Genomic DNA, 27,745 nt, shown 5'->3' on the forward strand with positions numbered 1-27,745 from the left:
CAGATGTCCTGGGCAGCCAGAGCTGGGCCAGGCTCTGAGGTCAAGATCGGAGAACTCAATCCAGCTCTCCCACGGGCGCGGCAGGGGTTCAACTACTTAAGCCATCACCTGCTGCCTCCCAGGGTGCACATTAGCTGGGAAACTGGAATTGCAGAGCTGGAACTGGGACTGGAAACAAAGGCACTCTGAAAAGGTGGGCAGGCGTCCCAGGTGACAGCCCAACTCCTGTGCCTGGGAAAGCAGCAGAAGATGGCCCAAGTGCTAGGGCCCCTGAACCCACGTGAGAGACCCGGATGGAGTTCCAGGCTCCTGGATTCGGTCTTGATCAGACCAGACTATTGTGGCTATTTGGGAGAATGAACCAGTGGATGCAAGATTCTTTCTCTCTCTCTTTCTCTGTGTCACTCTGCCTTTCAAATAAGAAAAGTAAATCCTTTAAAATAAAATGATAAGGGCAGTAAAACCTCTCACACCCTCGAAGAGCCCACACTCTACTAATTGCTGCTGGAAGGCAGTGGAAGCGGCCCAGGGGAATCCCTTTCTGGAAGGTTCTCTTCCCTGGAGGTGGAGCAGGACGGGCACCCTAACTGGGACGGGCGACAGTGGCAGCCGCGTTGGCTCTGCTTCACAGAGGTGCTGCCACCCTTGCCCCCGGGTGCTCTGTCCCAGCCAACCTCCCACACACGCAACGAGCTTCCCAAGCCCTTGTAGTCTAAGAAAGCTTGCAACACGGTGGCCCGAGGCTGCACCGGGCCCATTCGTGTGCCACACAGCTCATGTGCTGCTCTCTAAGCCTGGCTCTTGTTTGAAAATCCGGAGACGGTGTAATGAGTTCTGCTTCTTGCACACCGTGAGGAGTGTTCTAGCAACCCAGGCCCGCAGAGCAAACACTGCGGGGCGCCGAGTCGCGGCTGCTGCGCTTGACCCTGTCCAGCTCCCCGCAGGCCCCCGCCATTGGCTATGTCAGCAGGACTCGGGGGCAGAAACTGAAGATGAGAAGGCTTAGTTAAGGGATAGTGCTCGGGTATCCTTTCAGTTTGGGGGGTCACAGAAGAACCCTCTGAGGAAAGACAAGAGGCAAGCTCTCAAGGTGGCCAAGGAACAATCAGATCTGGGGTCACAATGCACCAGGCAGTGCTATCAGCAAGTGCAAAGGCCCTGTGGTAGGAGTGTGGCTGGTATGAGCGAGGCCAGGCCAGGCCAGGGCGGCTCAGAGATGATACAGGCCTCCTTGTGCCTATGTGGGGGGTGTTGTGCAGTGAGGGGGCTGCACCCCCCAGGGCACAGTGTTTCCACTACGCTTCCTGTTAGGGGCCCTTGAGGGGGGTTTGCGAGGGAGCAGATCTGGGCGTTCGCGTTCACACCACACAGCCCTGTGCCTGGCATACAGTAGGTGCTCAAAAGGAAGTGCTAGATGTAGAAGGGACTCAGCGGGCGGGGTGTGGTGTAGTCCAGGGTCCTGTGGTTAAGTGCCTTCGTGTGATCCAGAGGTAGAGAACGCTGGATCCCACCCCCTGAGCCTCAGTGGCCTCACCTGTGAAATGGGAGGCCAGTGGAGGGTCCCCCACCATCACGTGCTGGGGTGAGGTTGGGAAAGCAAGGGTGGGTGGCACAGGGTCTGGCTGCCACACATCCCCCCCCCCCACCCCACCCCGTCGAGGACCCTTTGTCCTAGGAGACCAGGTTTCTAGAAAGTCTGCCCAAGGGCAGGGGCGGCTTCTCCCTGGCCTCCTTCGTGAGCCCCCTCCAGGCCCTGCAGCCCCTCGCTCAGCCCACACACACACACACACACACACACACACACACACTGAGGACGAGTCACTCCCGTTTATTGTTAAGTCACTCGCAGCCCAGGGCATCAGGCCCCCTAGCTTCATTGAAACCACCTGGGATTGTGGGGGGACTACCTGGGGGGTGAGAGGACCCCCACCCTCCCATCTGCGTCCCCCCCAATTTCATCTGCTGGGACCCTCACCTTCAAGGTCCTGGGATGCGGGGCAGAGCTCTCGTGGGCTCCGACAGGTGGGGGGAGCTTGCTCCTGCTTCTGCCTCCTGAGGCCTCCCCGGGGAAGGAGCCAGGTGACAGGCGGGTGCTTCCAGCCCCACCCGGGGGAGGAATGTGAATGTTCACCTGCAGGCTGAGTTAGGGGAGAGCACCTCCCCTGGGGGGAAGGCTCTGAGCCCCACCGCAAGGTCTGGGGGCAGGCAGAGTTGGGAAAAGGGGGAAGCAGCCTCCCGGGCCAGGTGCTGGGAGCTCAGAGGTCGCCGTGGCCTCTTAGGGGCAGGTAAGTCTGGTGTCTGGTTAGGGATTGGGGGAGCACGGCCCCCTTGTGTTCTAAAGATGGAAAGGTAGGGTGCAGATGGGGCGGGGGACCCCCTTCTTCCTGAGCCACCCCATTCCCAGCTGTCCCTGGTCGGGGGTGGTGCCAGGGTCGGTCACCAGGACACTTCAACCTCCCACCCCCTTTCTCCGGCCTTGGGCTCCGTGGTGCAGAGGAGTGGCAGCACCAGCCCACTGTCTGTGTCCCAAAGGAAGCTGGGTGGGTCTGCGGGGCCAGGACCCCGGAGGTGTGCCCCCCCACAGCCGGCTGTGGTGGGGTCACACCCCGACCTGCCCTGAGTAGAAGTGAAGATTTGCCAATACTGTCCCTTAGGGGCCGCAGGCCGCACCAACCCCGCTCGGGGGTGTGGAGGTAGACAGGCCCCGGGAGGGGATGGAGCAGGCGCTCATCCCGCTGTGGGCAGAAACCCAGAAATGGCACCCGGGGGAGAGACGGGTTTGGCAACTGTCTGATACTCCCGGCAAGCACAGCTTCCCTCCAGCCAGGCTGCTGGGGACGCCGGGACAGCCTTCCAGGGGTCCCTGCAGGAGCTCACACCCCCACGGCGCTCTTGTCGCCCTCCTTGGGGCTGGGGTCCTCCTGCTCCTTCTTCATCTCCCAGCCCCTGACCCAGGTGTAGGCGGAGGAGCCGCCCAGCACCATCAGGTTGCTCGTCCACCACAGGAAACTCTTGGTCTCCTCGTAGTAGAGCACGGCCAGGACCGTCTGGGCGCAGGCCTTGGCCGTGCCTGACACGTTGTGGGTCAGGGGACTCGTGAACTTGATCTGCAGCCCCGTCACGTAGCCGATGGCGAAGCCGAACAGGCCGCCCAGCGTCATCACCCCCCAGAAGTGGGCGCTGCCCAGCTGGGCGAAGTCCCCGAGGGCGCGCAGCTCCCCGAGCAGCAGCAGCAGGGGCAGGAAGAGGAAGCAGGCGTTGAGGTTGTTGTAGAAGGTCAGGCGCCAGATGCTGCCGTCCACCGCCGGCAGCACTTTCTTGGTGTAGATGGCATTGAGCGAGACGCAGAGGCTGGCCAACACCCCGAAGAGGGTGCCCACGGGGGACAGCGTGCCCTCGGCACCCTCCTGATCCACACCCAGCCAGAAGCCACCTGCAGCGGGGAGAGGACCAGGGCGAGGGGGAGGAGCGAGATGAGGATGGGACGGGGAGGGGCAGAGCATCTTGCCGTCCCTTCCTGCCCAGGCCTCCCCTGTAAACACATGCCCAAGCACAGTGCACGGGGCCGGGGCAGTGGCCTGGAGCTCCTGTTCTCGCCCAGGAGGAGGCCACAAACCCCATTATTCCATTAATGGCAGCAGTGCTGGCCGCCAGGAAGCCACAGACCCGCACGGGGCGCCCTGAGCACCACAGCTCTGGACGAGAGTTCTCAGGCGTGAGGGCCACTTCTCACAGACTTGGGGCAGGTGACTTCCTGGGCTCCTCATCCCTGGGAGCAGTGGGACAGAATCACCTGTAGCCTGAAGTCTAGGACCCTCAGTTATTCTGGGACTCTGATCCTGGGTCACCTCCGGCTCCGCCAGCCTCCATGGCTCCCCCTTGCCCAGAGCACTGGGCAGCCCACACCTCTGCCATGCCTTTCCCTGTCCTCTGATCACCCTCCCATCTCCACCCTCACCCAGGGGTTCCCTTCCTGGATCAGGAACTCACTCCTCCTTCCCAGATGGTGGCCATTTTTTCTTCAAGGTCAAAGCCAGCCTCTCCAGGGGGAATCCTTTCCTGATACTCCCAGCAGCCATGCCTCTTCCTGCCTGCACTTGCCAGCAAAGCCACGCACCTGCCCCAGGCTGCTAGGCGCCTGCCCTTGGGGGCTGTGCTTCTGGAAGGCAGGGGCTGGGTTTTTTATTTATTTATTTATTTTTATTTTTTTGACAGGCAGAGTGGACAGTGAGAGAGAGACAGAGAGAAAGGTCTTCCTTTTGCCGTTGGTTCACCCTCCAATGGCCGCCGTGGCTGGCGTGCTGATCCGCTGGCAGGAGCCAGATGGTCTCCCATGGGCCCAAGCACTTGGGCCATCCTCCACTGCACTCCGGGGCCACAGCAGAGAGCTGGCCTGGAAGAGGGGCAACCGGGACAGAATCCAGCGCCCCGACTGGGACTAGAACCCGGTGTTCCAGGGCCGCAAGGCGGAGGATTAGCCTAGTGAGCAGCGGCGCCAGCCAAGGGGCTGGGTTTTACCCACTTCCTGCCTCCTGCCACGTCACCCAGCAACATGGGACAGTGGGAAAAGCTTTGGTGTCAGAGAGATCTGGCCCCAAATCGGCTGTAGAGTTTGGAAGCTGAATGGCCTTGCAGAAGTTACTGCACCTCTCTGGTTCCGTTCCCCTTTCATGAATGACCCCTACTCCTACCCTTAGGAATGACCTCCCCAGAGCACAGATTATTTTCTCCACCACAGCTCTGACTTAAAGCCTCCTTGCCCCTCCTATTGCCCTCAGGAAAAATTCCACACTCACCCCACTCAGCCCCCAGGGCCGCACCCCTGGCAGCCTGGGGTCTGCGGGTGTCGCTGTGGCCCCATCATGGAGACATCCACAAGGAGATTCTCTTCCCCACTCATCCTCTACACCACGGTGCACTTCCTCCAGGGAGCCTGCCTAGAATGCCCCTCTCCGCCTCCCCTCCCTCCATGGGGTCCATACAGCACCCCTGGGTGCCCAGCACAGCCCTCAGCACCCTGGCATAACCATCACCACGCCCTCTAGCGGTGCAGGAGCTGTCTACCTGTTCTGAACATGGTTCCCCAGAGCTGGCACTAGCCACCACATAACAGCTGTTGAATGAACGCATGGAGGCACTTACTACGTCAAAGGTGCTCAGCTCTCACCACTCTGCCCCCACCCTCCCCCAGCCATGCGATCCGGGAAGCAGGGAGGGGCGGGCTGGGGTAGTCGCCCAAGTCCCATCTTCCCCACGAGGAGGAAGGAAGGAGAAACAGGGCAGGTGGAGGCCAGGCCCTGGGGTGGCAGGGAGCATTTGCCTCCCTGGCACCTGACCCCTGACCCCTGACCTCTGGCTCCCTTGGCCTGCGAAGCCATTGCTTTTGGGATTCAGCTTCCTGTAGCTTCACCTTTCTGTAAGCCAACCATGGAGATGCTGAGGGTGGGAGTGGGGCGCTTGGGGAGGACTAGAGGCGGTGAGGGGGACCAGCCTGGGGGCAGAGCAGGAGCAGCTGGGTGAGCTCTGCTGGGGCGGGGCCTCGGTAGCTCCTCCCACTCACTGCCCCTCCCCTGACCCAAGCGCCTCCGCCTCTGGGGCCTAGACTGAGAAGTTGTAGATGCAGCAGGCACTCAGCAAGGGGACGCATTTTCTAGGACAGATGGCAGGGGACGGGTCCATCCTCCCCCACCCAGGCAGCAGGAAGGTTATATAGGCCAAGTCAGAGGAATGGCACAGCACCAGCAAAAATGGGAACAGGTGCAGATCAGGCGCGCATTCCTGCAGGACCGAGCCCTGGAGGCCTCAGGCAGGGACGGAGGCTGGAGACTCCAGGACCCTGTCTGCTGCGATGATGGAAATGTCCTATCATCTGTGCTATACAACAGAACAGCCCCCAGCTCGGAGCCCCGGAAAAGCTGGTACTGGATCAGGTTACAACTCTGCAACTGTTGCACTGGGAGGAATTTAGATACACGTGGGGCCAGTGTAGTGGATGGCGCAGCTCTAACCTCCAGCAGCCAACAGAGCAGGTGGTTAGAAGCACAGGCCTGGGAGGTCCCAGCGCGGCTCCTTTCTTAGCTGTGTGGCCCTGGCCAAGTCCTTTAACCTCTCTGCGCTCCACTTTCCTTGTTTGAAGGGAGATGGGGGGGGGCATTCATCCCCCTGCCCAGGGACTTCTGGGAGGCGGGGGGGGGGGGACAAAGGAGATGCTACAGGGGAAATGATAAACACAGCGTCTCCACCAGTCATCTGAAGGCCAAGTCTGGGAGGACTTGGGCATCTTGGAGGGCATCTCCAAGCGAACCTCTGGACCACCCCCCCCCCCCCCAGGGGCTGCCCTGAGCCGGCAAGGTTAGAGGACGACCAGGTCAGAGGGCGAAGAGGTGTTTGTGAAAGGTGCATTGGGGGCTCAGGGCACCTGAGCTCCCGGGAAGCCCTGCAGCAGAGCGGCCAAGTACGTGGACGATGGAGCCAGGTAGCTCGTGTGCTCCGATCCCAGCTCCTCCACACGTTCGCCGTGTGATCTTGGACAAGTTCCCTACTGTTCTGGGCCTTGCTTTTTTCTGCATAAAACCTGGATTATAAAAATCCCACCTTGTTTAGGAGCATGCCTGGCACATGCAACAAAAATTTAAATACATTTTTATTGATTTAAAAGTCAGAGCCAGGGGGCGGAGGGAAGGAGAGGGAGAAAGAGAGAGACAGAGAGATCGATCAATCCTCATCTGCTCCTTTGCTCTCCAAAGGCCTGCAACAGTCAGGGCTGGGCCAGGCCGAAGCCAGGAATCCCCCACGTGGGTGGCGGGGACCCAAGGACGTGAGCTATACATCAGCAAGAAGCCGGATGGGAGACCCAAGCACTTCTATATGTGATGCAGGTGTCCCGAGTGAGCGGTGGCGGCTTAACCTGTCCAGCACAGGCTGTGAACCTGTCAGCTCGTTCTCACCCTGGCTGGGCCCCTGCCTCGCTCCGTGACCTTGACGGTAAGCAAGTTAGGAGCTCCCTCTGGGCCCCAGGGTCTTCCTCACACGACTGGAGCACCAGGGCAGCAGAGGAGGCCCGGAGACCCCCCCCAGCCCCCGGGTGGGGCTGCTCTGCAGGATGTCTGCCCCCATGCCCACCTGCTCCCCCCCACTCACCGATGATCCCCTCCCCCACTCACCGATGATGACGCCGCAGGTGAGCAGGGCATACAAGGAGGTGGTCTGTTTGAGCAGCACGTAGGACAGCAGCACGTTGAAGACGGTGGTGAGCGAGCGGCCCACGTTGTAGAAGGCCACGCCCACATACTTGAGGCAGAGGTTATTGAAGGTGATCATGCCGATGAAGACCACCGACAGGGGCAGCACGCTGCGGGCCACCCTGAGGTCCAGGTGCAGGGTCGGGAAGTCCACGGCCCCGGGGCAGCAGGTGGCCAGGGCGCTGAGGCCCTTGCACAGCACCGCGGTCACCAGGCACTGGTAGAAGGTGACGAAGATGGGGGTGTCGAGCCGCAGGGAGGGGCTGTCCAGCAGGTACTTGTTGAGGAACACCATGGAGATGGAGGTGACCCAGTAGAGGGAGACCACCAGGGCGATCTGCACGGCCCGAAGCAGAAACGGCTTCTCGCCAGTGCCCGCCTCGGCCTCGCTGCTGGGGTCGGAGGCCCCGGTGAGCGCCATGTGCAGGATCCTGGACCGCTTCAGAGGGGCCCTGTTCATGGTAACAGAGCAGCCGGGTCACTGCAGGCCTGGGGCACAGGGGGTGAGCTCGCTGCCTCCTCCACTAGGTCCCCCCAGGGGCGGCGGGCTAGATGCTCCTCCAAGGCCCTTTTGGGTGGAGAGGCGGCTTTGGGGTGAGCCCCCCAGAGCGACTCATGGGACCAGGTACGCGGAGCGGCGAGGGCCAGGCTGGGGGCTGGGGCCAGGGGCCGAGGCCTAGCAGGGAGGAATCCTGGCGAGCCAGAAGCGGAGAAGGTGGGAGGGCGGGCCGAGGGGAAGAAGGTGCAAGCAGAGCGGGGTGCAGGGAGGCAGGGGCTGCTGCCGAAAAGAGGGGTTCCCGAGGAGCTGAACGGAGCACGGGCGTGCGGCGCGGAGGGGTGCGGGGAGATCCGAGGTGCTCAGGGCGCGGGCACGGAGGACGCGGTCGGGGCCGGGCCACCGGGAGCCGGCTCCGGCGCAGCCTGCAGCCTCCGGACATCCGAGGCCGCCTCCCGGGCGGGGCGGGCCCAGGGCTCATTTCCTGACACGCCCCCAGCCCCCTCCTTAAAGAGCCCGCTCGCCTGGCGCCGCTCTTAAAGCCACAGCCCCCGGGAGGACCGGCGTTCGCGGGTCCGGCTGGCGTCTCCGCCCCGCTGTGGCGATCGGCTTGGCTGCCCGCTGCCGACGGGGCCCTCGGCGGCCAGGGAGCCCTCTCTGAATGCTTGGGTCCGCTCCGCCGTCCCGGGAGGGCTCCATCACCCGCCCGCGGCCACCGTGAGCTCCGCAGCACCCGAGGCGCTGCGCTGCGCGTCCACTAGCTCCTCTCCCCGAGTCTGGGGCGCGCCCCCAGAACCCTGACACCACCCCTCGCCCCTCGGCTTCCAGACGCCCCGGAACCAACCCCCTTGGCCCCGTACCAAGCCCCAGATCACTGCTCCAGAACCTTACTCTGACCCCTCCTGTCCCCCATTTTCACCACCCCTAGTTCCTCTCCCCAGCCCGAGACCCCCGGCCCCGTTGCCAGAGGCTGGGGCCCACCGCGCCCCCTCCGGACCTCAATCTGTTCGCTCTGTTCCCGCATCCGAGACCCTCCTGGAATCCCACGGAGTCGAGCTCCGGGAGCCTCAAGGCAGCACTCCTTCCCCGGGGCGGGGGGGTGGGGGGTCCCCTTCCCTTTCCAGAAAATACCGCCGCCCAGCAGGCTCGGGGGCGAGCTCGGGCGCCCCGGGCTGCGCTCTAGAGCAGCGAAGCCACCCGGCGCTCACCTCGTCCAGTGCGCTGGGCGCCGGCTCGCACCACCCTTAAGCTGCACCTGCAGCGCCGCACCTGTAGCGCCGCGCCCGGGAGCCGCGCCCGCCGGGGGACGACTTCCTGCTCTGGGCCCCCGGCGCGGGCGCCGTGCTGGTCTCGCGGGCCCTTTCGCCACGTGGCGGCCCGGGAAGGAAGCAGCGGGGCGGTTACCCTGCTGGCCCTGGGAACGGGCCCCCTCCTCTTTCCAAAGCCACCCCTGCCTTCGGAAACCGCCCCCCCCCCCCCAATTCTTTACCGCCGCTGCCACGTCGGGTGAGCCAGCTGCATCTTTGGCCCGCCGTGCGCCCGGTCTGCGCTGCCCGATCCGTGCGTGTGGGCAACGGCCGGGTTCTGCCTTCCGGCCGGTAACGAGTAACAAATCCCCTCCCCCCTCCCGGGGACCGGGCCGGGGGACTCGGTCACCCGCCCGGGATCGTCCCTCTAGGCCGCCACCAGGACCCTGGCGCCCGCCGTGGCGCGGGGTGGTGGGCGACCTGGATTTTCTTCGTGGTCCTTAACCCCTTGCTCAGGATTCCGGCTGGCGGCGTGGTTGTGAACGCGAGACGCTCTTGTCTGTGGTATCCCAAGCCCAGGTAACTAGCAGCTTTGGTCAAAGGACAAGGTGACCCCAGATTTAGTTATAGAGAGAACTGGTTTAAGCGGCCATTCCTGAACGGCGGTACTGCAAGACAGGCCGGTGCAGAGCCGCTGGGTCCACAGCAGACTCTCTCTCTGTGGGATGAAGCTGGAGGGCTTCCTGGCGGCGCTGACTCCAGAGGACTGGAGCCCCCCCCCTCCCGTTTTCAGGAAGAACTTGTGTGATGTGGGACCTGTCGGAGGAGTTTGGATTTGGTGATGCGGCATTTTGTTCGAGTGACTCAGTCTCTGGGTTTGGGCTGTGTTGTTGTTGGGCCCTGGAGGACCAGGCCAGTTCCACCAATGGCTTCTCATTTTTGTTCCACACATTTAGTTCACAGGTGATACCATGCCTGTCCACAAACCAAAAAGATTAAAAAAAAAAAAAAAAAAGATTGGTAGGTGGCAGGTGTGGTGGCGCAGTGGGCTAAGCCACTGCCTGCAGTGCCGGCATCCCATATGGGTGCAGGTTCAAGTCCCGGCTGCTCCACTTCTGATCCAGCTTCCTGCTGATGGGCCTGGGAAAGCAGTGGAAGATGGCCCAAGTGCTTGGGCCTCTGTACCCACGTGGGAGACCCGGATGAAGCTCCTGGCTTTAGAATAGCTCAGCTCCAGGCGTTGCAGCCATCTGGGGAGTGAACCAGTGGATGGAAGATCTCTCTCTCTCTCTCTCTCCCTCTGTGTGTGTGTGTCTCCCCCACACCCCCCATAACTGTGCCTTTCAAATAAATAAATAACGTTTTCTTGCTTTTGTGCACATTTGAACACTTCCATAATAAAGAGGTAAAATCTGTGCACTGCATTGCTGGGCGACGGAGAACTGGGAGGGCTACAGGAAGTGGTCCTCTGTCCGGCTGACCTCCCCCATGGGGCTCCACCCCTTGCCATCTCCTGCAGCCTGTCCCCTGTGCTCTGGGGTACCCGCCTTCCCGCTCCTCCTCTGGGGGTAGGGCATCCTGCTTCCTCTCCTGGGCTCATCTGCACCCAGAGGACCCCATCGGGCCCCCTGACACCTTTGGGAGAAGGCCAGGCTTAGGGGAACAGAGCTGCCTCCCGCGCTCCACCTGCGGTCTCCTTCCGGGCCGCCCTCAGCAGGTGGCGGGTTCGGCCTGTTAAGGCAGAGCCTGCTCCTCTTCCCTCTCCTCTTTCAGGCTGGGGAGAGTTCGCCCTGACACAGCACTGAGTGACAAGCCGGGCAAACACGTCTTGGTGAGGCCCTGGCTCCCGGAAGGGCCTTCTCCTGGACCCATGGGCAGGAAGTAATTTAGTGGCTAATGAGGTGCCAGCTGGAGCCTTGATACTCCCCTGCACTTGGAGGGCGGGGGCAGACAGCACTGGGTGTGTGTGTGGGGGGGGGGGGTAGCCTGGGCTCTCCGCAGGCCAGGGGGCTGAAGTGTATCCCCAGGGGTCCAGTGTCCCCCCCTTACGCTGTCCCTGGAGTCCTGCCCTTCATGTCACTCCCTTGGATTAATGTTGTCCCAGGCTGGTACAACAAGCTTCTCTGATTCAAATCCTTCCTGTGCCTTAGGAAAGAAAGGGGAGTCGGGATGTTTCTCATGGCCTTGGAGCCCCCGGAGCGATATACTTTCCACAAAACACTGTGCTTTTGAGTCTTCCTTAAAGAGCGATGCTTGTTGAAACCTGCCAGAGACCAGCTCCAGCCAGTCCAGGGGCCCCAAGGTGTGAGAGGTGTTGGTGCTCGAAGAAATGAGAGACACTCACAGCAAGGCTGATGGCATGGCTCTGGCTCTCGGGCACCAGACTTTACATCATAAGTCAAATAATGCTGCTTTTTTCTCACAAGAACAAGTCTGTTGTCCATTTTGTTTTAATTACAATTTCTTTGATTTTTCAAGGGCATATTCAGAGCATGGGTTACAATCACAGACAGGTGTGAGATAACGGGCTGCCCACACAAGCCAAGGCCTAGAGTGCTGTCGAGCTATGCAGAAATTGGCTACACAAGCTAGATTAGTACCTTCCTAATCTAATCTTTACTAGAAGCCCCAAATTCGAAGCAGGCCCTTTTTAAAATGTACCCCCTCTTTGTAGTTCTTTCCGTAACTCTAATTGTTTTATTGTACTTACTTAAAGGTTCATTTAAATCTATTCTACATATTTGACATCCTAACCATTGTAGTATTTGTAGCATATATTGAATTAAAGCTTTATTAACATTTATCTTTATTCTAGTGGGAAGTATATACCAGAGAGCCTGTTGCCTTTTCATTCTTTTCCACTAACAGCTCAACCTTGCATAAAGCATTAACCCCTTCTCCTACACTAACATTCTGCTTGATTAGAATTCTACAAAGCAATGGACATTTTGGGGGTTATGAGACTAAGCGTTCTTCCCTAAAATTAGGGATACAGCGATCATTAGCAGGACCACCACGTCTCTGGCTTTCTCATGCACAGTGTGGGTCCCAACAAACCCAAAACCACCAAGAGAACCGCAGCTGTCCTTCTCATGCCTTGCTGAGACAGACCTGCTGCTGTGACCTTGTCAGCCATCCCAAGTTGCCTTGGCCTTGCCAGAAACCCTCCGTGTTGGGTGAAGTTTTCGGTCTTACCCCGTGGGCAGTGGTTGGTGTGAAGTGGAGAGCAATGGGCTGGGCATGGGTCCCTGTGTGCATGCTGTCCCATTTCCTTGCCATGGGTGGGAGCCACTGGTGCCGTCCACGGGAGACCATTTCTGCCTGTGACGTGGGGAACAGAAGTGAGTTCCCAGGTGCAGGGGACTGTGACGCTGTGCCCGTGGCACTGAGGACTCCTGGGGATACCCACCCATCAGAGATCTCGCCCCTGAGTTCCAAGAAGTCTGACGACCGCTAATTGTCTTCCAAGATCCGTTCTATCTCCATCCCAAACTCACAGCACTTGCCCAGCCTCAGGTGGTTTGTTATGGCGACAGAAGATGGACTCAACAACCATGCACACAAGGACAGTGTCTTAGGACCCATGGCAGCCAGACAATGCAAAGACCCAGGGACCCCAAGTGTGGGGCGGAGCCACGTGCCAGCGCGGGCTGCCACCTCAAGACTGTTCTAGGAGACGGAAATCACCTCTTTGTTACAGCAGGTGCACCTTGACCCTGGAGTCTGCTCTCCTCTCTCTCTCTCTCTCTTTTTTTTTTTTTTTAAACAGGCAGAGTGGACAGTGAGAGAGAGAGACAGAGAGAAAGGTTTTCCTTTGCCATTGGTTCATCCCCCAATGGCCGTGGCCGGCTCATCGCGCTGATCCGAAGCCAGGAGAAAGGTGCTTCTCCTGGAGGGGCAACCGGGACAGAATCCGGCGCCCCGACCGGGACTAGAACCTAGTATGCAGGCGCCGCAGGTGGAGGATTAGCCTATTGAGCCATGGCACCGGCCTCGGCCTCTCCTCTCTCTTGCTTTCCCTATCTTGGTTTCCCATCCATCCACCCTTTCCTCGCCGGGACCTGGCACAGCCCTTGCCAGGGTGAAGTTCAGACCCTGTTTTTTTTTTTTTTTTTTTTTTTTTGACAGGCAGAGTAGACAGTGAGAGAGACAGAGAGAAAGGTCTTCCTTTGCCGTTGGTTCACCCTCCAATGGCCAACGCAGCCGGCGTGCTGCGGCTGGAGCACTGCACTGATCCGAAGGCAGGAGCCAGGTGCTTCTCCTGGTCTCCCATGGGGTGAAGAGCCTAAGCACTTGGGCCATCCTCCACTGCACACCCTGGCCATAGCAGAGAGCTGGCCTGGAAGAGGGGCAACTGGGACAGAATCCGGCACCCCGACGGGACTAGAACCCGGTGTGCCGGCGCCGCAAGGCAGAGGATTAGCCTATTGAGCCACGGCGCCGGCTCAGACCCTGTTTGAACTGAAGGCAGACCATGAGCAGGAAGACCTGAATATCAGGGTCAGTTCAAGAACTGTGTTGGCCCCAAGCCCTGGACTGTGTAAGACTCACTGTTCTCCAGCACTGTGGTGTAGCAGGCCAAGCCTCTGCCTGCGGCGCCCGCATCCCATATGGGCAGCGGTTCGAGTCCTGGCTGCTGCTCTTCTGATCCAGCTCGCTGCTAAGGCCTCAGAAAGCAGTGGAAGATGACTCAAGTGCTTGGGCCCCTGCGCCCACATGGGAGACCCGGAAGAAGCTCCTGGCTCCCGGCTTCAGCCTGGCCCAGCTCTGTCCATTGCAGCCATTTGGGGAGTCGACCAGTGGATAGAAGACCTGTCTCTCTGTAACTCTACCTCTCAAATAAATAAAATCTTAAAAAAAAAAGATTCACTAGTCATTGCATATGCAATTGAAATAAAATGCTCAACTATAAAGTACATGTCAGCAGAGACAAGATGTTCCAATGTTTGGGGGGATTATTGGGGTACTCTTTCGAAAATAATAAATTACTTCCAGGGGAAAAATATTCAGGTTTTCCCTGGCTTCCAGGCACTGCCGCCCGCTCTGGGAGGTGGCAGCGTTTTCTGTAAAGGACCAGAGAGTAGACATTGTAGTCGCTGCCTGCTGTATCGGCCCCGAGGAGCCTACCCCACAGTCCCGTACTGCTGTAAACAGGTGGATACAGCGACATGCCGATAAAACTTTATTTATAAAGACAGGCAGGGGGCCAGGTTGGGGTCACTGGTTTCCCGCACACCGATTCAGCTTTCTCCTTCCCTTCACCATGTCTGCTTGGCCAGCAGGTCAACACCTCCGCCCCCGGTGACTTTCCAAGCTCTTTCAGCTGGCGGGGACCCTGCGACCTCCAACTGGCCAGTGGATTGTAACTGAGGCTGTCTCGGAAGCTTTTTTGTTTTGTTGACATAGTTATGGGTTTTTTTTTTTTTTCTTTTTCTTTGAGAGGCAGAGAGAGAAAGAGAGAGAGAGAGAGCGCCATGTTTTCAGGAATGGGTCCTGTTAAACCTTTGCCGGGAGTGGGCAGGGAATCCCATTAGGATGGGGGTGCAGCTGATACCTGGGGTTGGGCCGTGGGGTCACCTGGCTCCCAGCCATGGAGGCGGGGGCTAGAGCCTAGGGTGGTGTCAGGGGTGTAGATCGCGCCATTTTCCTAACAGCTTCCGCTAAGCACCTGGCTTGGTGGATTTTCGGAGATCTAGATAGCGAGAGCATGAACTCCTGTGAACTCCTGTAACATGCCCCGGGTCAAGCTCTCTGGGCAGGAGCCATCCTTCCCCCATCAGCAGCGAGTCCGGGACAGCAAGTGGCAGAACCAATCCTATCTGCGGCTTCACCCCTCAGATGGCTGCAATGGCCGGGGCTGGGCCAGACTGGAACTCCCTCCGGGTCCCCCACATGGGTGGCAGTGGTCCAGGCACTTGGGCCGTCCTCTGCTGCTTTCCCAGGTGCATTTGCAGGGAGCTGGACGGGAAGTGGAGCAGCTGGGACTCAAAGCGGCGCTCCCACACGTGAGGAGAATTCCAAAGGCTTCTACTAAGCACTTCCTCCGAAGTCTCTGATTGGTCCTGCTGAGGTCATTGGACCGCCCTTAACCAACCATTGTGGCAGGTGGCTATAGCCAGCTCTAGGCTTAAGCCCTGTGTTGAAAGCTCCACCCCCATCCCCACCCCAGGGGCCAGACTGGGTGCACTGGGCGTGGGGGAGGGTTGTTCCTAGGTCATGAGATTCCAGAAGTGCTGTCTGAAGAAGTAGGGGTAGCTGCAGCCCCCAGTGCCCACTGCGTGCAGCCGGCGCTGGATAGGGGTGGGCGATCTGGACCTTGCATGGGTTCCTCCCTTCCTCTTTGCTCTGTGGCTCCCTCCTGGTTCAGTGCTCTCCCCTTCTCAGCCCTAAACCTGGCTCCCTGACCCCTCAGGGCTCAGAGCCGACCTCAATTCCTTGGGGGGACCCTCTGCATAGGCTGCCCCCAGGAACAGTCAGCTGCTGCCTGTGTGTTCTCTTTACTGAGGAGATGAGCCAGGGCCTGGGGCTGGGGTCAGCGTCCCGCAGGCTTCATGTGTTGACATTTAATCCCCAAGGGGCTGGCACTGTGGCATAGCGGGTTAAGCCGCCGCCTGCAGTGCTGGCATCCCATATGGGTGCCGGTTTGAGTCCTGGCTGCTCCACTTCCAATCCAGCTCTCTGCTATGGCCTGGGAAAGCAGTAGAAGATGGCCCAAGTGCTTGGGCCCTTGCACCCGCGTGGGAGACCCGGAAGAAGCTCCTGGCTCCTGGCTTCCGATGGGCCCAGCTATGGCTGATGTGGCCAATTGGGGAGTGACCTGGCAGGTGGAAGACCTCTCTCTGCCTCTGCCTCTCTGTAACTCTGCCTGTCAAATAAATAATTTTTTTTTTTTGGCCAGGCAGATTTAGACAGAGAGAGAGAGAGAGAGAGCAAGCGAGAAAGGTATTCCTTCCGTTGGAAGCCGTTGGAATCCATTGGAAAGCCGGGCTAATGCAGGGCGCAAGGAGAGTGCAGAGGCGGCCTGTGGTGAGGCACCCCCCCTCCCCGCCCCGCCTCCTCCCCAGGATGTCCCGCCTGGACCCCTGCAGTCTGCCAGGGCCATCAGTCCAGACACCTGCCCTCTTCCAGCCAAGAGCAAGAGCCGTATGAGACCCAGGCCGGGCCAGGCTGACGAGCCAATTACTTGCTCCTCCTCCCCCTCCTCCTTCTTCGTTTCCTCCTTCTTTTTAAAGACTTATTTATTTGAAAGGCAGAGTTACAAAGAGGCAGAGCCAGAGAGAGAGAGAGAGAGAGAGAGAGAGAGGGAGGTCTTCCCATCTGATGTTTCACTCCCCAAATGGCTGCAACGGCCAGAGCTGTGCTGATCCGAAGCCAGGAGCCAGGAGCTTCTTCCAGGTCTCCCATGTGGGTGCAGGGGCCCAAGCACTTGGGCCATCTTCTACTGCTTTCCCAGGCCATAGCAGAGAGCTGGATCGGAAGTGGAGCAGCCGGGTCTCGAACCGGCACCCATGCAGGATGCTGGCACTGCAGGCCTGGGCTTTAACCTACTGCACCACAGCGCCCGCCCAAGCCTGAAGTTGATTACAGCGCGTTCACGGGGGGAGGGGGGGGGCGACACCTCGAAGACGCCCCCAGGCTTGCTCTTCCTCCCCCTCTGGCTTTTCCCTCTCTCCTGGGAGCCCCCTCCCCGGCCCCAGGACTTTCTCCGTAAGGCTTTTTTCCGAGTTGGCTGCAGTCTGTAGCTACTGCGTTGGATTAGAGAACCCTACCGTTGTGGGCATTCCCGTCTCCCCAGGGAAGGAACTGGCCAGCCCCAGGGAGTGAGTCTTGTGCCCACAGTCCCACCTCCTACCCCTGGGCTGAGGTTCCAAAGTGGGTTGGAGGAGGGGGGATGGCTGGGCAGCAGGAAGTGTGCAGCAGATGGTGAACGCCGGGGTGTTTGCAGAAGGGCTGCCAACAGGCGGCTGCAGGTCAACGTTGGGCTCCTTGGGTCTTTGCCGTGAGCTTGGCAGGTGGCGTGTGGTGGTGGGGCGGGGCAGGGTGGAGTGGGCGTTTGGGAGTGGGAAGCGGCTCAATGTCCTAGCCACCTTCCCAGCGCTCTTTCTGTCCGCCTCCCTCCCTCCGCCTCCCCGTCCACTTGCCTGCTGGTTCCCGATGAATTCTGGGGCACCCTATACTTATATGCTGGCGGCCCTTCTGCCCTGCAGCGGGTTTTGAATGGTCTCAAATGCACAGAATGCACGTTTAGCATGCAGGTGATGTGAAGAGGTGAGCAAACACAGGCAGGAACTGAGCAAAACAGTTCCACGCCCAGGAAGGCAGACTCCACAAGAACCCCCGTGCTACTCTTGGCCTTTGCCTCTCCCTGTGGTCCCGCAAGACAATGAAAACTTCACTTGCTAGAGCCAGACAGACCTAGGTTCAACTCCTGGGTCCACCACCTTGCAAGCTCTGTGGCCATGGCAAGTTGCTTAACTTCTCTGAGCTGTAAAAGCTTTGGTTGTGGGGCCGGCACTGTGGCGTAGTGTTAAAGGTGCCACCTGCAGTGCTGGCATCCCATGTGGGCACTAGTTCGTGTCCCAGCTGCCCCACTTCCAGTCCAGCTCTCTGCTATGGCCCGGGAAGACAGTGGAGGATGGCCCAAGTGCTTGGGCCTCTGAACCCACATGGGAGACCCGGAGGAAGTTCCTGGCTCCTGGCTTTGGATCAGTGCAGTTCCGGCTGTTGCGGCCAATTGAGGGGTGAACCAGTGGATGGAATACCTTTCTCTCTCTGCCTCTCCTCCCTGTGTGTAATTCTTTCAAGTAAATAAATAAATCTTTTAAAAAAAAGCTTTGGTTGTGAAAGAACGCTGGGCCAGGTGGTGCAGTGGGTTGAGCTGCTGCTTGGACGCCTGCACCTCGAGTCAGAGCGCCTGGTTTGAGTCCCTCGACTGTTTCTCACTATTTCCTGCTAACCACCGGGAGGCAACACGTCCTTGGCTCCCGTCACCCGTGTGGGAGATGCAGATGGAGTTCCTGGCTCCTGGGTTCCTCCTGGCCTAGCCCCTGCTTCCGTGGCCGTTTAGAGGATCAACCAGGGGTTGTACGATTTCTCTTTCTGTCTCTCCCCACTCTGCCTTTCAATCAGATAAATAAATCTTACAAAAAGAATAAAGGTGACCGTGTCCCACTCAGCATAGCTTCTGGGACACTTATCACTAGCTTTTTGTGGGGTGTGTGTATGTGCATGTGTGGTGTGTACGTGCATATGAGCACATGTGTGGTATATATGTGTGTATACACGTGTTATGCATGTACACGTGACACGTATGTGCACGTGTGTGGAATACGTGTACACACATGTATGTTGTGCATGTATGTGTAAATGTACACATTTGGTATGTATTGCATGTGTGTGGTGTGTGCATGTGTATGCATGCTATGTGCATATGTGTGTATGTGTTGTGTATGTGTGTGTACATGTGTGTATGTGTGGTGTGTATGTGTATGCATGGTATGTGTGTATGTGTGTGTAGGTGTTGTGTATGTGTGTATGTGTGTATGTGTGTGGTGTGTGTATGTGTATGCGTGGTATGTGTGTATGTGTGTGTGGTGTGTATGTGTATGTGTGTGTATATGTGTGTATGTGTGTGGTGTATGTGTATGTGTGTGTATATGTGTGTATGTGTGTGTGGTGTATGTGTATGTGTGTGTATATGTGTGTGTATGTGTGTGTGGTATGCATATGTGTGTGTATGTGTGTGTGGTGTGTATGTGTATGTGTATGTGAGTGTGGTGTGTATGTGTGTATGTGTGTGTGGTGTGTATATGTGTGTGCATGTGAGTGTGGTGTGTATGTGTGTATATGTGTGTGTATGTGTGTGGTGTGTATGTGTGTGTATATGTGTGTATGTGTGTATGTGTATGTGTATGTGTGTGTATGTGTGTGGTGTGCATATGTGTGTGTATGTGTGTGTATGTGTGTGGTGTGTATGTGTATGTGTGTGTATATGTGTGTGTGGTGTGCATATGTGTGTGTATGTGTGTGTATGTGGTGTGTATGTGTATGCGTGGTATGTGTGTATGTGTGTATAGGTGTTGTGTGTGTGTATATGTATGTGTGTATGTATGTTTGGTGTATGTATATACGTATGTATGTGTATATGTATGTCTGTGCCTGTGTGTATGTACATGTGTGTATGCATGTGTATATGTATGTGTGTATGTTCGTGTATGTGTATATGTGTGGTATGTATGTGTATGTGTGTATAGGCATGCATGCATGTATGTGTGTGTGGTGGTGTGTGTATTTCTGGTGCGGGACTCCCAACAGTTCCTGGCTGTCCTGTGGCCCCGGCACCCACCGCCCTAGCACGCTACATCAGTTAGCTCTCGCTGCATAACAAAGCCCGTGGAAAGTTAGCTCATGCGCCTGGGGTCAGCTGAGCAGCCCTGCTGGTCTTGGCTGGGGCTCTCTTGCTTGCTGGGCGGTTCGGCAGGCTGTAAGTTGATGGCCTTGGCTGGGATGAAGGGGCTCCCCTTGAGGGAGCCTGCTATCCTGTACAGTGAGCCTGTTCTTACAGATGGCGGTCGGAGACCTGGGACGAACGTGGCGAGGCCTCTGGAGACCACACTCAGAGCTGGCACACTGTCATCACGCCTTACTCGTCCTGTTGGCCAAAGCGACTTCCTGGGCCAGTCCAGCGTCAGCCTGGGAAGAGAGGTCAGAGCTGCAGGGCAGAGGGCGTAGATGGGGGTAACCCCACGGTGCTGTCGGTCGGGCGTCTTCCACACACCTGAGAGTAACAGCCTGGCTACTTCTCTCTCAAGACGTTGTCTTGTTCACCACTGGATCTCTGGGGCCTGCAAACAGCACAGCACATAGTAGGTGTCAGGCAGAGGTCTGTGGACTGACTAGATGCAAACGTGGGCTGTGGCGCTGTGCCTGGCAGGGGGTTTGCGTTACTCAGATTTGCGACGACGATGAAACACCCGAGGCAAGGTGCTTATGAAGAAGGGAGGTTTGTTTTTGGCTCATGGTTTTCGAGGTTCATGGTCCAGGATCAGAGCTCTGTGGTGGCCCAGAGCATCACATGGCAGGAGGGAGAGGGGTGTGTCTATCTATGTCCCTCTGTAGCAAGCCACCAGGATTTGACCATGGGGACTCCACTGTAAGCACCACAGCTGGATTCACCCTCCTCGGATGATCAACACAAGACGTTGGGGCCTTGGACTGTAGTATCTGGGCTTTGGGAGACCCTCAGGTTAACATCGAGCCCGGCAGGTGACTGCCTATGTTGGTGGCATTTCTGAAATGCCTGAAGTCGGGAGCGATCAATGAGCCGGGCTTGGGGCGTCACACTGAGTCAACGCGATCGTGGCAGGACGACAGACTGGGCGGTGCGTTGGACCTGTCCCCAATGACTGAACACCTGTTTTCAAACACACTCGTGAGTTCTAGAAGTCACTGGAACTGAAAAATCTCCTTCTGTGCTTTGTATGTTGGGATCATTCCAATCACTTGGCGGATACACATAGATTTATTATTCCAGGGTAAAATGGCACAATAATTAACGGTAATTGTAAGCTGTTAATTCTGTGTGCAAAGGTAATTGTCAAGTGTCAAATATTTGAATAAATAGAAAAATAGGCGGCTACGTCATCTGCGTGTTGGAGTATCTCAGATAACTGGAGGAAGCACATCTCATTCATTTGGAACCAACAAATGTTTATGCAAATTTAAAGAAGAATACTAGGCCGAATAATAGCAACTTAATTATCTTTTATAATCCCAGTCTTTATAGAACTGGCTGGCAGAAAAGCATTTTAACATTAAACAAAGTGATTTTCAAGGACTATAAATAAGTTCAGCCATTGAGCCCCACGTAGACCACTCATCTCTCAGGAAAGTGTCCATTTGGGGATGATTCCTGTCTTGTGGGATGAATTCGAAGCACAAAGTCTGTTTCTCCAACTCAATGTTTTATAAGGAAGGAAAATTCTGGTATCAAAGTACAGCAAAATCTGTAGCGAATTTACTTCCATTCAGGCGGGATGAAAATATACAAACAGCATGAAGGAAAAGGAAGATGATTAAAAATAAAAGCAGATTTATGTATTTGAAAGGCAGAATGACAGAGTTGGGGGAGAAACAAGAGAGGGCGAGGTCATCCACCCCCTGGTTCACACAATAGCTCAGGCAGGGCCAGGCCAAAGCCAGGGACCAGGAACTCCAGCCAGGTCTCCCATGTGAGCAGCAGAGACCCAAGCACTTGGGCCAAATACTCGATAGCGAGGGTTTCTCCAGGCTGAAGCCAGGAGCGAGGAGCTTTATCTGAGTCTCTCATGTGGGTGCAAGGGCCTAAGGACCTGGGCCATCCTCTATTGCTTTCCAAGGCTCACCATCAGGGAGCTGGATCAGAAGTGGAGGAGCTGGGAGTTGAACTGGTGCCCATACAGGATACCGGCACTGCAGGCAGAGGCTTAATCTGCTGTGACACAGTACAAGCTCCAAAAGTGTGTGTTTATTTCTCAAAGTCCTGGAGGGCGGAGGGTCCAAGATCAAGGTGACAGCAAGGTTTCACTGTGGGCAGCTGGTACCTTGGTGTGTGCTCCTAGGACCTCTTCTGTGTGTGTGTGTGAGGGGAGGAGAGAGGGAAGGAGGGAGAAAGAGAGAGAAAGAGAGAAAAAGAGAGAAAGAGAGGGAGGGAGAGAAAGAGGGAGAGGGAGAGGAAGAGGAAGAGAAAGAGGGAGGGAGAGAGAAAGGGAGAGAGAGAGGATGAGCACTCTGGTTTCTCTTCTACAAGGACACTGACATCACGACCTCATTTAATTTTTTAAAAATTTATTTGACAAGTAGAGTTATAGACTGTGTGAGAGACAGAGAGAAAGGTCTTCCTTGTTCACTCCCCCAAATGACCGACATGGCCGGTGCTGTGCCGATCTGAAGCCAGGAGCCAGGCGCTTCTTCCTGGTTTTTCCATGCAGGCGCAGGGCCCAAGCACTTGGGCCATCCTCCACTGCCTTCCTGGGCCACAGCAGAGAGCTGGACTGGAAGAGGAGCAACCGGGACTAGAACCCAGTGCCCATATGGAATGCTGGCACCGCAGGTGGAGGATTAACCTAGTGTGCCAGGGCGCTGGCCCTGACCTCATTGGATTTTAATTACTTCCTTTGAGGTGTCAGCTCCAACTGCAGCCACAGTGGATATTAGGAGTTCAGTACATGGATCCTGAAAGGATGCAAACACTCAGTCTTTAACCGCAACCCTACAATGATTACTGGAGACTTCAATATCCAACTTTCAATAAGGGAGACAGCAACTAGACAGAAGACTCAGCCAACCTGACATGGAACACTCCCCCTGCCAAGCACAGAACACACACCCTTCTCCAGGGCACATGGAGCATTCTCCCGCAGGGACTATATGTTTGGCCACAGACAAGTCTTCTATAGCATTTTAAAGACTGACATCACACAAAACATGTTTTCCAATCCCAAACAGCATGAAAGCAGACATCAATAACAGAAAGCTGGAGAATCCACTGAGAGGTGGAAGTGGAGCAAGACACTGTTGAACAGGAAGTAAGTCAAAGAAGGGAGGACAAATGGAATCAGAGAACAGCTAGAGAAGGACAATGAAAAGACAACTTACAGACACCAATGGGGTGCGGCAAAAGCCGCACACAAAGGGAAATTTATAGCTGTAAATGCCTACATTAAAAAAGAAGAAAGATCTCGGGTTAATAACCTAATTTTACACCTTCAGGCACCAGAAAAAGAGAGCAGGCTAAACCCAAAGTTAGCAGAGGGACTAGAACTAATAAAGATAATGATAGTGGTAAAGGAAATAAAGAATACAAAAACAACAGAAGGAGTCAATGACTCTAGAAGCTGTGTGTCTGAAAAGAGCAGTGAGACTGGCAAAGCGTTAGATTGACGAAGAGAAAACAGTGAAATTCCTAAAGTCAGAAGAGGAGGTGGGGACGTGACAACAGAGTTTACAGAAAACGGGGGTGGGGGGTGTTATAAAGTAATGCTGTGAACAACCCAAGGTGAGGAATTAGATAACCTGTGTGAAGTGCACAAGTTCCTAGAAACACCCAAACTACCAACATTGACACAAGGAAATCCGAACAGACCAAGAGCAAATACAACGATTGATTGGTAATCTACCCCCCCCCCCCCATCCCACCCCAAAGCCCAGGTCTAGCTACCTCCCTGGTGAACTCAACCAAACATCTACAGACTGATCACGCATCTTTCTCAAAGTCTTTCACAAAGTAGAAGATAAAGAAAGCCTTCCCTTGATGCCCAAGATAGAGACATCACAAGAAAACCATAGGCCAAGAGCCCTTATGAGTATGAGTAAATTTAAAAATTCTCAACAAAATACTAGCAAAATAAGCCCATCAGCACACGAAGAGAGCTGTAGATCCTCATGAACCGGGATTTATCCCAGGAACACAACGGGTGTTCAACGTAGAAAACCGATTCGTGTGAAACATCAACGGAAAGACAAGAACCTCACACAGCCATCTCACACTGATGCAGAAAAAGCATACGGCCATGTCTAACACCCTGCATTGCGGAAATGCCCCCCAAAACTAGGAGCACCGGGCAACTTCCACAGTACGCTAAAGCTCACCGGAAGCGTTCTATGCTACTGTGAAAGACCAAAAACTTCCCCCCCAGACCAGGAACACGACAAGGATGCCCACTTTTGGTGCTGGAAGTTCTAGCCAGAACACTCAGAGCGGAAGGAGCAAAAATCATGTCTGCTGGTGAATGACCTGCTCTTATCCCTAGTTGAAACCGGAAACCATTACACTTAGGAATAAGCCGGTCCCCCAGAGACAGCCTTCACATGTTTTCCGGATCCGAGGTAACTAACAGAGTAGCTGAACGTAATTCACTGGCGTGAAAAGGACATTTTGAGATCTGACGATTGTCCACAGCCCTCCTCTCTACTGTGGAGGGCCAGTGTTGTTTTGTTCGTATTATTTGTTGAACTCTTTAACTCAGGGTAGGAGTAACTTTATGATCATTAAATAAACTGAAAATAGATCTTTGTAAACATTAAGAGTGGGAAGGGGAGAGGGAGGAGGGAGCAGGGTTGGAGTGTGGGCAGGAGGGAGGGTAGGGTGGGAGGCGTCACTGCGCTCTTAAATCCATATGAAATACATGAAACTTGTATAACTTAAACAAAAATTAAAAAAAGAAAAAAGATCCCAGTGAATCCTCAGTGGGAGCCAATGAACACATTCAGCAGAGAGCAGACAGAAGGCACACAATTCGTTGCGCTTCTACATACTAGGAAGAAACAATTCGAGAAGGAAATTAAGAATATAATTCTATTTATAAAAGCATCAAAGGGATACACTACTTTGGAATAATTTCAGCCAAGGGCATCCCAGACTTGCACACTCAAAACTACAAAACATTGCCGGGCACAGAGGAAGACGACCTAAGGGGACGAGAAGAAGCCTCGTGCACATGGGTTGGAAGACAAAATCTGCTTAAGGTGGCAGCGCGACCCCAGGTGACCTAGGTACTCGATGCAATCCTGATCGAATGCCAAAGGCCTTTTTGCAGAAATGGAAAAGGTGACATGAAAATTCACAGGAGAATAGCAAAGGAGCCAGAGGAGGCAAAACACTCCTGCAAAAGAAGAGCAGATTTGCAGGACCCCCACTTCTCGAATTCAAATGTACCTCAAGGCGAGAGTAATCAAAACCGTGCGCACTGATAGATGTACAGATCGATGGATAAGGACGGAGAGTTCTGAACCTGACTTTCAAAAAAGGTGTCATGACCATCACTAGGCACGAATGATCTCTGCAACACGGTGTTGGGGACTGTGGTGCAGGGGTTAACCACTGCTTACGATGCTGGCGTCCACGTGGGCGCAGGAATCCTGGATGCTCTGCTTCTGCTCCCTCATTGTTGTTGTCTTCTTTTTTTTTTAGGATGTATTTATTTATTTGAGAGGCAGAGTCAGAGAGAGAGAGAGAGAGAGAGAGAGAGTTCCTCCATCCATTAGTTCACTCCCTAAATGGTAGGAGCCAGGAGCATCTTCCAGTTCCTGACATGGTGCAGGGACCCAAGCACTTGGGTCACCTTTCACTGTCTTCCCAGGCTGTTAGCAGGCAGTTGGATCAGTTGGGACTCGAACCGGTGTCCATACGGGATGCTGGCGTTGCGGGCCAAGGCTTAACCTACTATGCCACAGTGCTGGCCCGTGCACACTCTGCTTCTAATCCAACTCTCTGACAATGTGCCTGGGAAGGCAGAGGTTGCAAGCCCAAGCACTAGCCCCCAACACCAATGTGTGAGGTCTCAGTGCAATTCCAGGCTCCTGGCTTCCGCCTGACCCAGCCCTGGCCACTGTGGCCATCTGGGGTATAAGCCAGAGGATGGAAGAGCTCTCTGTCTCTGTCTCAGCTTCTCTCTCTCTCTCTCTCTCTGTGATTCTGCCTTTCAAATAATAAACAAATGTCCTTAAAATGGCGATTGGATAAACGGATATGTACATTCTAAAGAATGAAGTTGGGCTGCTAGCTCTCACCAGGTAGCAATGAACTCAAAATGCATCCAAGACCCCTAAGAGCTAAAACCACAAAAGCTTTGCAAAGTAACATAAAGGTGAACTTCGGATCCAGCAATGGCTTCTTAGATACAACGCTGAAAGCACTAGCAGCAGAAGAAAAATCATGTGTAGTTCTATTAAATTTAAAACTCTTTGTTCTTCAGGGCACCATCAAGAAAGTGAAAAGACGACCCGGGGCCGGCGCTGTGGCGCAGCGGGTAAAGCCACCACCTGCCGTGCTGGCATCCCATATGGGCACCGGTTCTAGTCCCAGCTGCTCCACTTCCGATCCAGCTTTCTGCTGCGGCCTGGGAAAGCAGCAGAAGATGGCCCAAGTCCTTGGGCCCCTGCACCCGCATGGGAGACCTGGAAGAAGCACCTGGCTCCTAACTTCGGATTGGTGCAGCTCCGGCCGTTGCGGCCAATTGGGGAGCGAACCAGCAGATGGAAGACATCTCTCTCTGTCTCTCTCTGCCTCTCTTTCTCTCTCTGTGTAACTCTGACTTTCAAATAAAAAAACAAATCTTAAAAAAAAAAAAAAAAAAAGGAGACAGTCCAGAGGCGGGGAGGAAAGCAGCTGAAAGTTGTTTATTGAATTAAGGTCGAGCATCGGGATACACACAGAGCTCTTACAACTGACAACAGAGAACAAGGACGTTGAGAATGAGGAAGGATTTGAGTAGCTGTTTCTCCACAAAGGACATACTCAGATGGTCAACAAGAACAGGAAAATACGTTCAACGTGATCAGCCATCAGGGAGTGCAAATCAAAACCACAACGAGACACCATTTTACATTCGCTAGGTGGTTGTCATGGGAGACAGACAACAACAAAGTGTTGGCCAGGACGTGGGGAAACCGGAAACCCCAACAATCATGGAGGGAGGGAATGTGACCCAGTATAGCCACTGCTGGAAACTCCTCCCATGATTGAATCCAGAGTTACCTTATGACCCGAGAACCCCACCCCTAGGTATACTCCCCAAAGAAATTAAAACCCTCGGGCCAGCGCTGTGGCATAGTGGGTAAAGCCACTGCCTGCAGTGCTGGCATCCCCTGTGGGCACCGGTTCAAGACCTGGCTGCTTCATTTCTGATCCAGCTCTCTGCCATGGCCTGGGAAAGCAGTGGAAGATGGCCCAGGTGCTTGGGCCCCTGCCACCCACACAGGTGTGGCCAGGTAGGGGCATGAGGGCGTGGTCTTCCAGCTCACAAACCTGATCAATTTTAAGCTGTGTGCCTGCCTACATCAGTCCCAGCCCTTCCCCAAGGGACGCTCCCGGGAGAATTCTCTCCTCAGGACCAAATGGGTGTCCTGACCTCCCCTGATAACATGGGGCAATGAAACCTTCCCAGACGCCCTAAGGGAAGCCCCTCTGCTCTGCCCAGTGAACCCTTGATCCTAGGGGAGACGGGGGAGGGGGTAAAGAGGCTCCCTAAAAACCCGGGAGTCCAAACGGACGGCGCGCTCAGCTCTCTGCTCAGCCGCCCGCCTGGCCTGCCCAGGTGTATTCTCGCCATGCAACCATGCAACCTCGCTCTCCCCAGTCCGAGTGACTGGGCGCTCTCTCTATCTGTCCCTTTCGCTCCGACGGATGCCTTGTCCCCAGGGAAACCTTGTTACTTTGCTATCTGTCTCTGTCTGGCTCCTGGCTCCTGGCTTCGGAGGCGTGAGACAGACAGCAGGTTCCAGAAGAGATCTGAGAGGCTAAAGCTTCACTTGCAGGGAGGCGGGGGCGTGAGGCCGAGCAGGTGCCAGGTCGCGGTGGGCTTCGTGCAGGGTGCGGGTCCGGCAGAGGCTCTGGTGACGGTTACTGTGGCCAGGCCACCAGACCCTCCCTGCCTTATTTATTGGTTTGGGTTGGCACCAGTGGCTCCGTTTGTGATTCCACTGACTTTTCCAGGGCCCAGAGGCTCCCCGTGACTCCAAGGACATCCAGGAAGCAACTAGGGCTGGGACCTGCGGCCTGACACTGAGAGGGGACTTTGCCCGCACCCCCAAGCCTGTGGTCACAGCCCAGGACCCGCAGAGGGATAGGCACTTCTCACAGTGACACGGGCACCTGTGCAGAGGGGGGCCTCTGGGCCAAACGAGAGGCAGACCTGGGAAGCTGGGACTTGCCCTCCCAGCCCAGGAGGGCTCCCTGGAGGAGGAGGGCTTTTAGGGCTGACACCAGATCTGGGATGGATGAA

At 55.9% G+C, this 27,745-nt stretch overlaps 2 protein-coding genes across 2 annotated transcripts in view; both read right to left on the reverse strand.

The window, feature by feature from the left end:
* Positions 1-1,728: 1,728 nt before the first annotated feature.
* On the reverse strand, positions 1,729-8,143 carry SLC35C1 (solute carrier family 35 member C1). The gene is made up of 2 exons (XM_062196262.1): positions 7,164-8,143; positions 1,729-3,433 (listed from the first exon to the last, which is right to left on the reverse strand). Exons 1-2 carry the CDS (start codon positions 7,699-7,701, stop codon positions 2,874-2,876), a joined length of 1,098 nt encoding a protein of 365 aa, XP_062052246.1. The 5' UTR covers positions 7,702-8,143; the 3' UTR covers positions 1,729-2,873.
* The window catches only part of LOC133763696 (basic proline-rich protein-like), a 105,790-nt gene continuing 86,144 nt past the window's right edge, over positions 8,100-27,745 (reverse strand). Inside the window, exon 10 of the mRNA XM_062197484.1 lies at positions 8,100-8,272. Coding sequence (XP_062053468.1) covers positions 8,100-8,272 — 173 coding nt within the window. The remainder of the gene's footprint in view (positions 8,273-27,745) is intronic.

The sequence above is a fragment of the Lepus europaeus genome, chromosome 7 (assembly GCF_033115175.1).
Source record: "Lepus europaeus isolate LE1 chromosome 7, mLepTim1.pri, whole genome shotgun sequence".
NCBI classification, from domain to species: domain Eukaryota; kingdom Metazoa; phylum Chordata; class Mammalia; order Lagomorpha; family Leporidae; genus Lepus; species Lepus europaeus.

Excerpts from the sequence above, each read along its gene's own strand:
- SLC35C1 (XM_062196262.1), bottom strand. The coding sequence starts at position 7,701 with ATGAACAGGGCCCCTCTGAAGCGGTCCAGGATCCTGCACATGGCGCTC. Across the intron at positions 3,434-7,163 it reads CACCTGCGGCGTCATCATCG|GTGGCTTCTGGCTGGGTGTG; the intron begins GTGAGTGGGGGA and ends TCCCCGCTGCAG.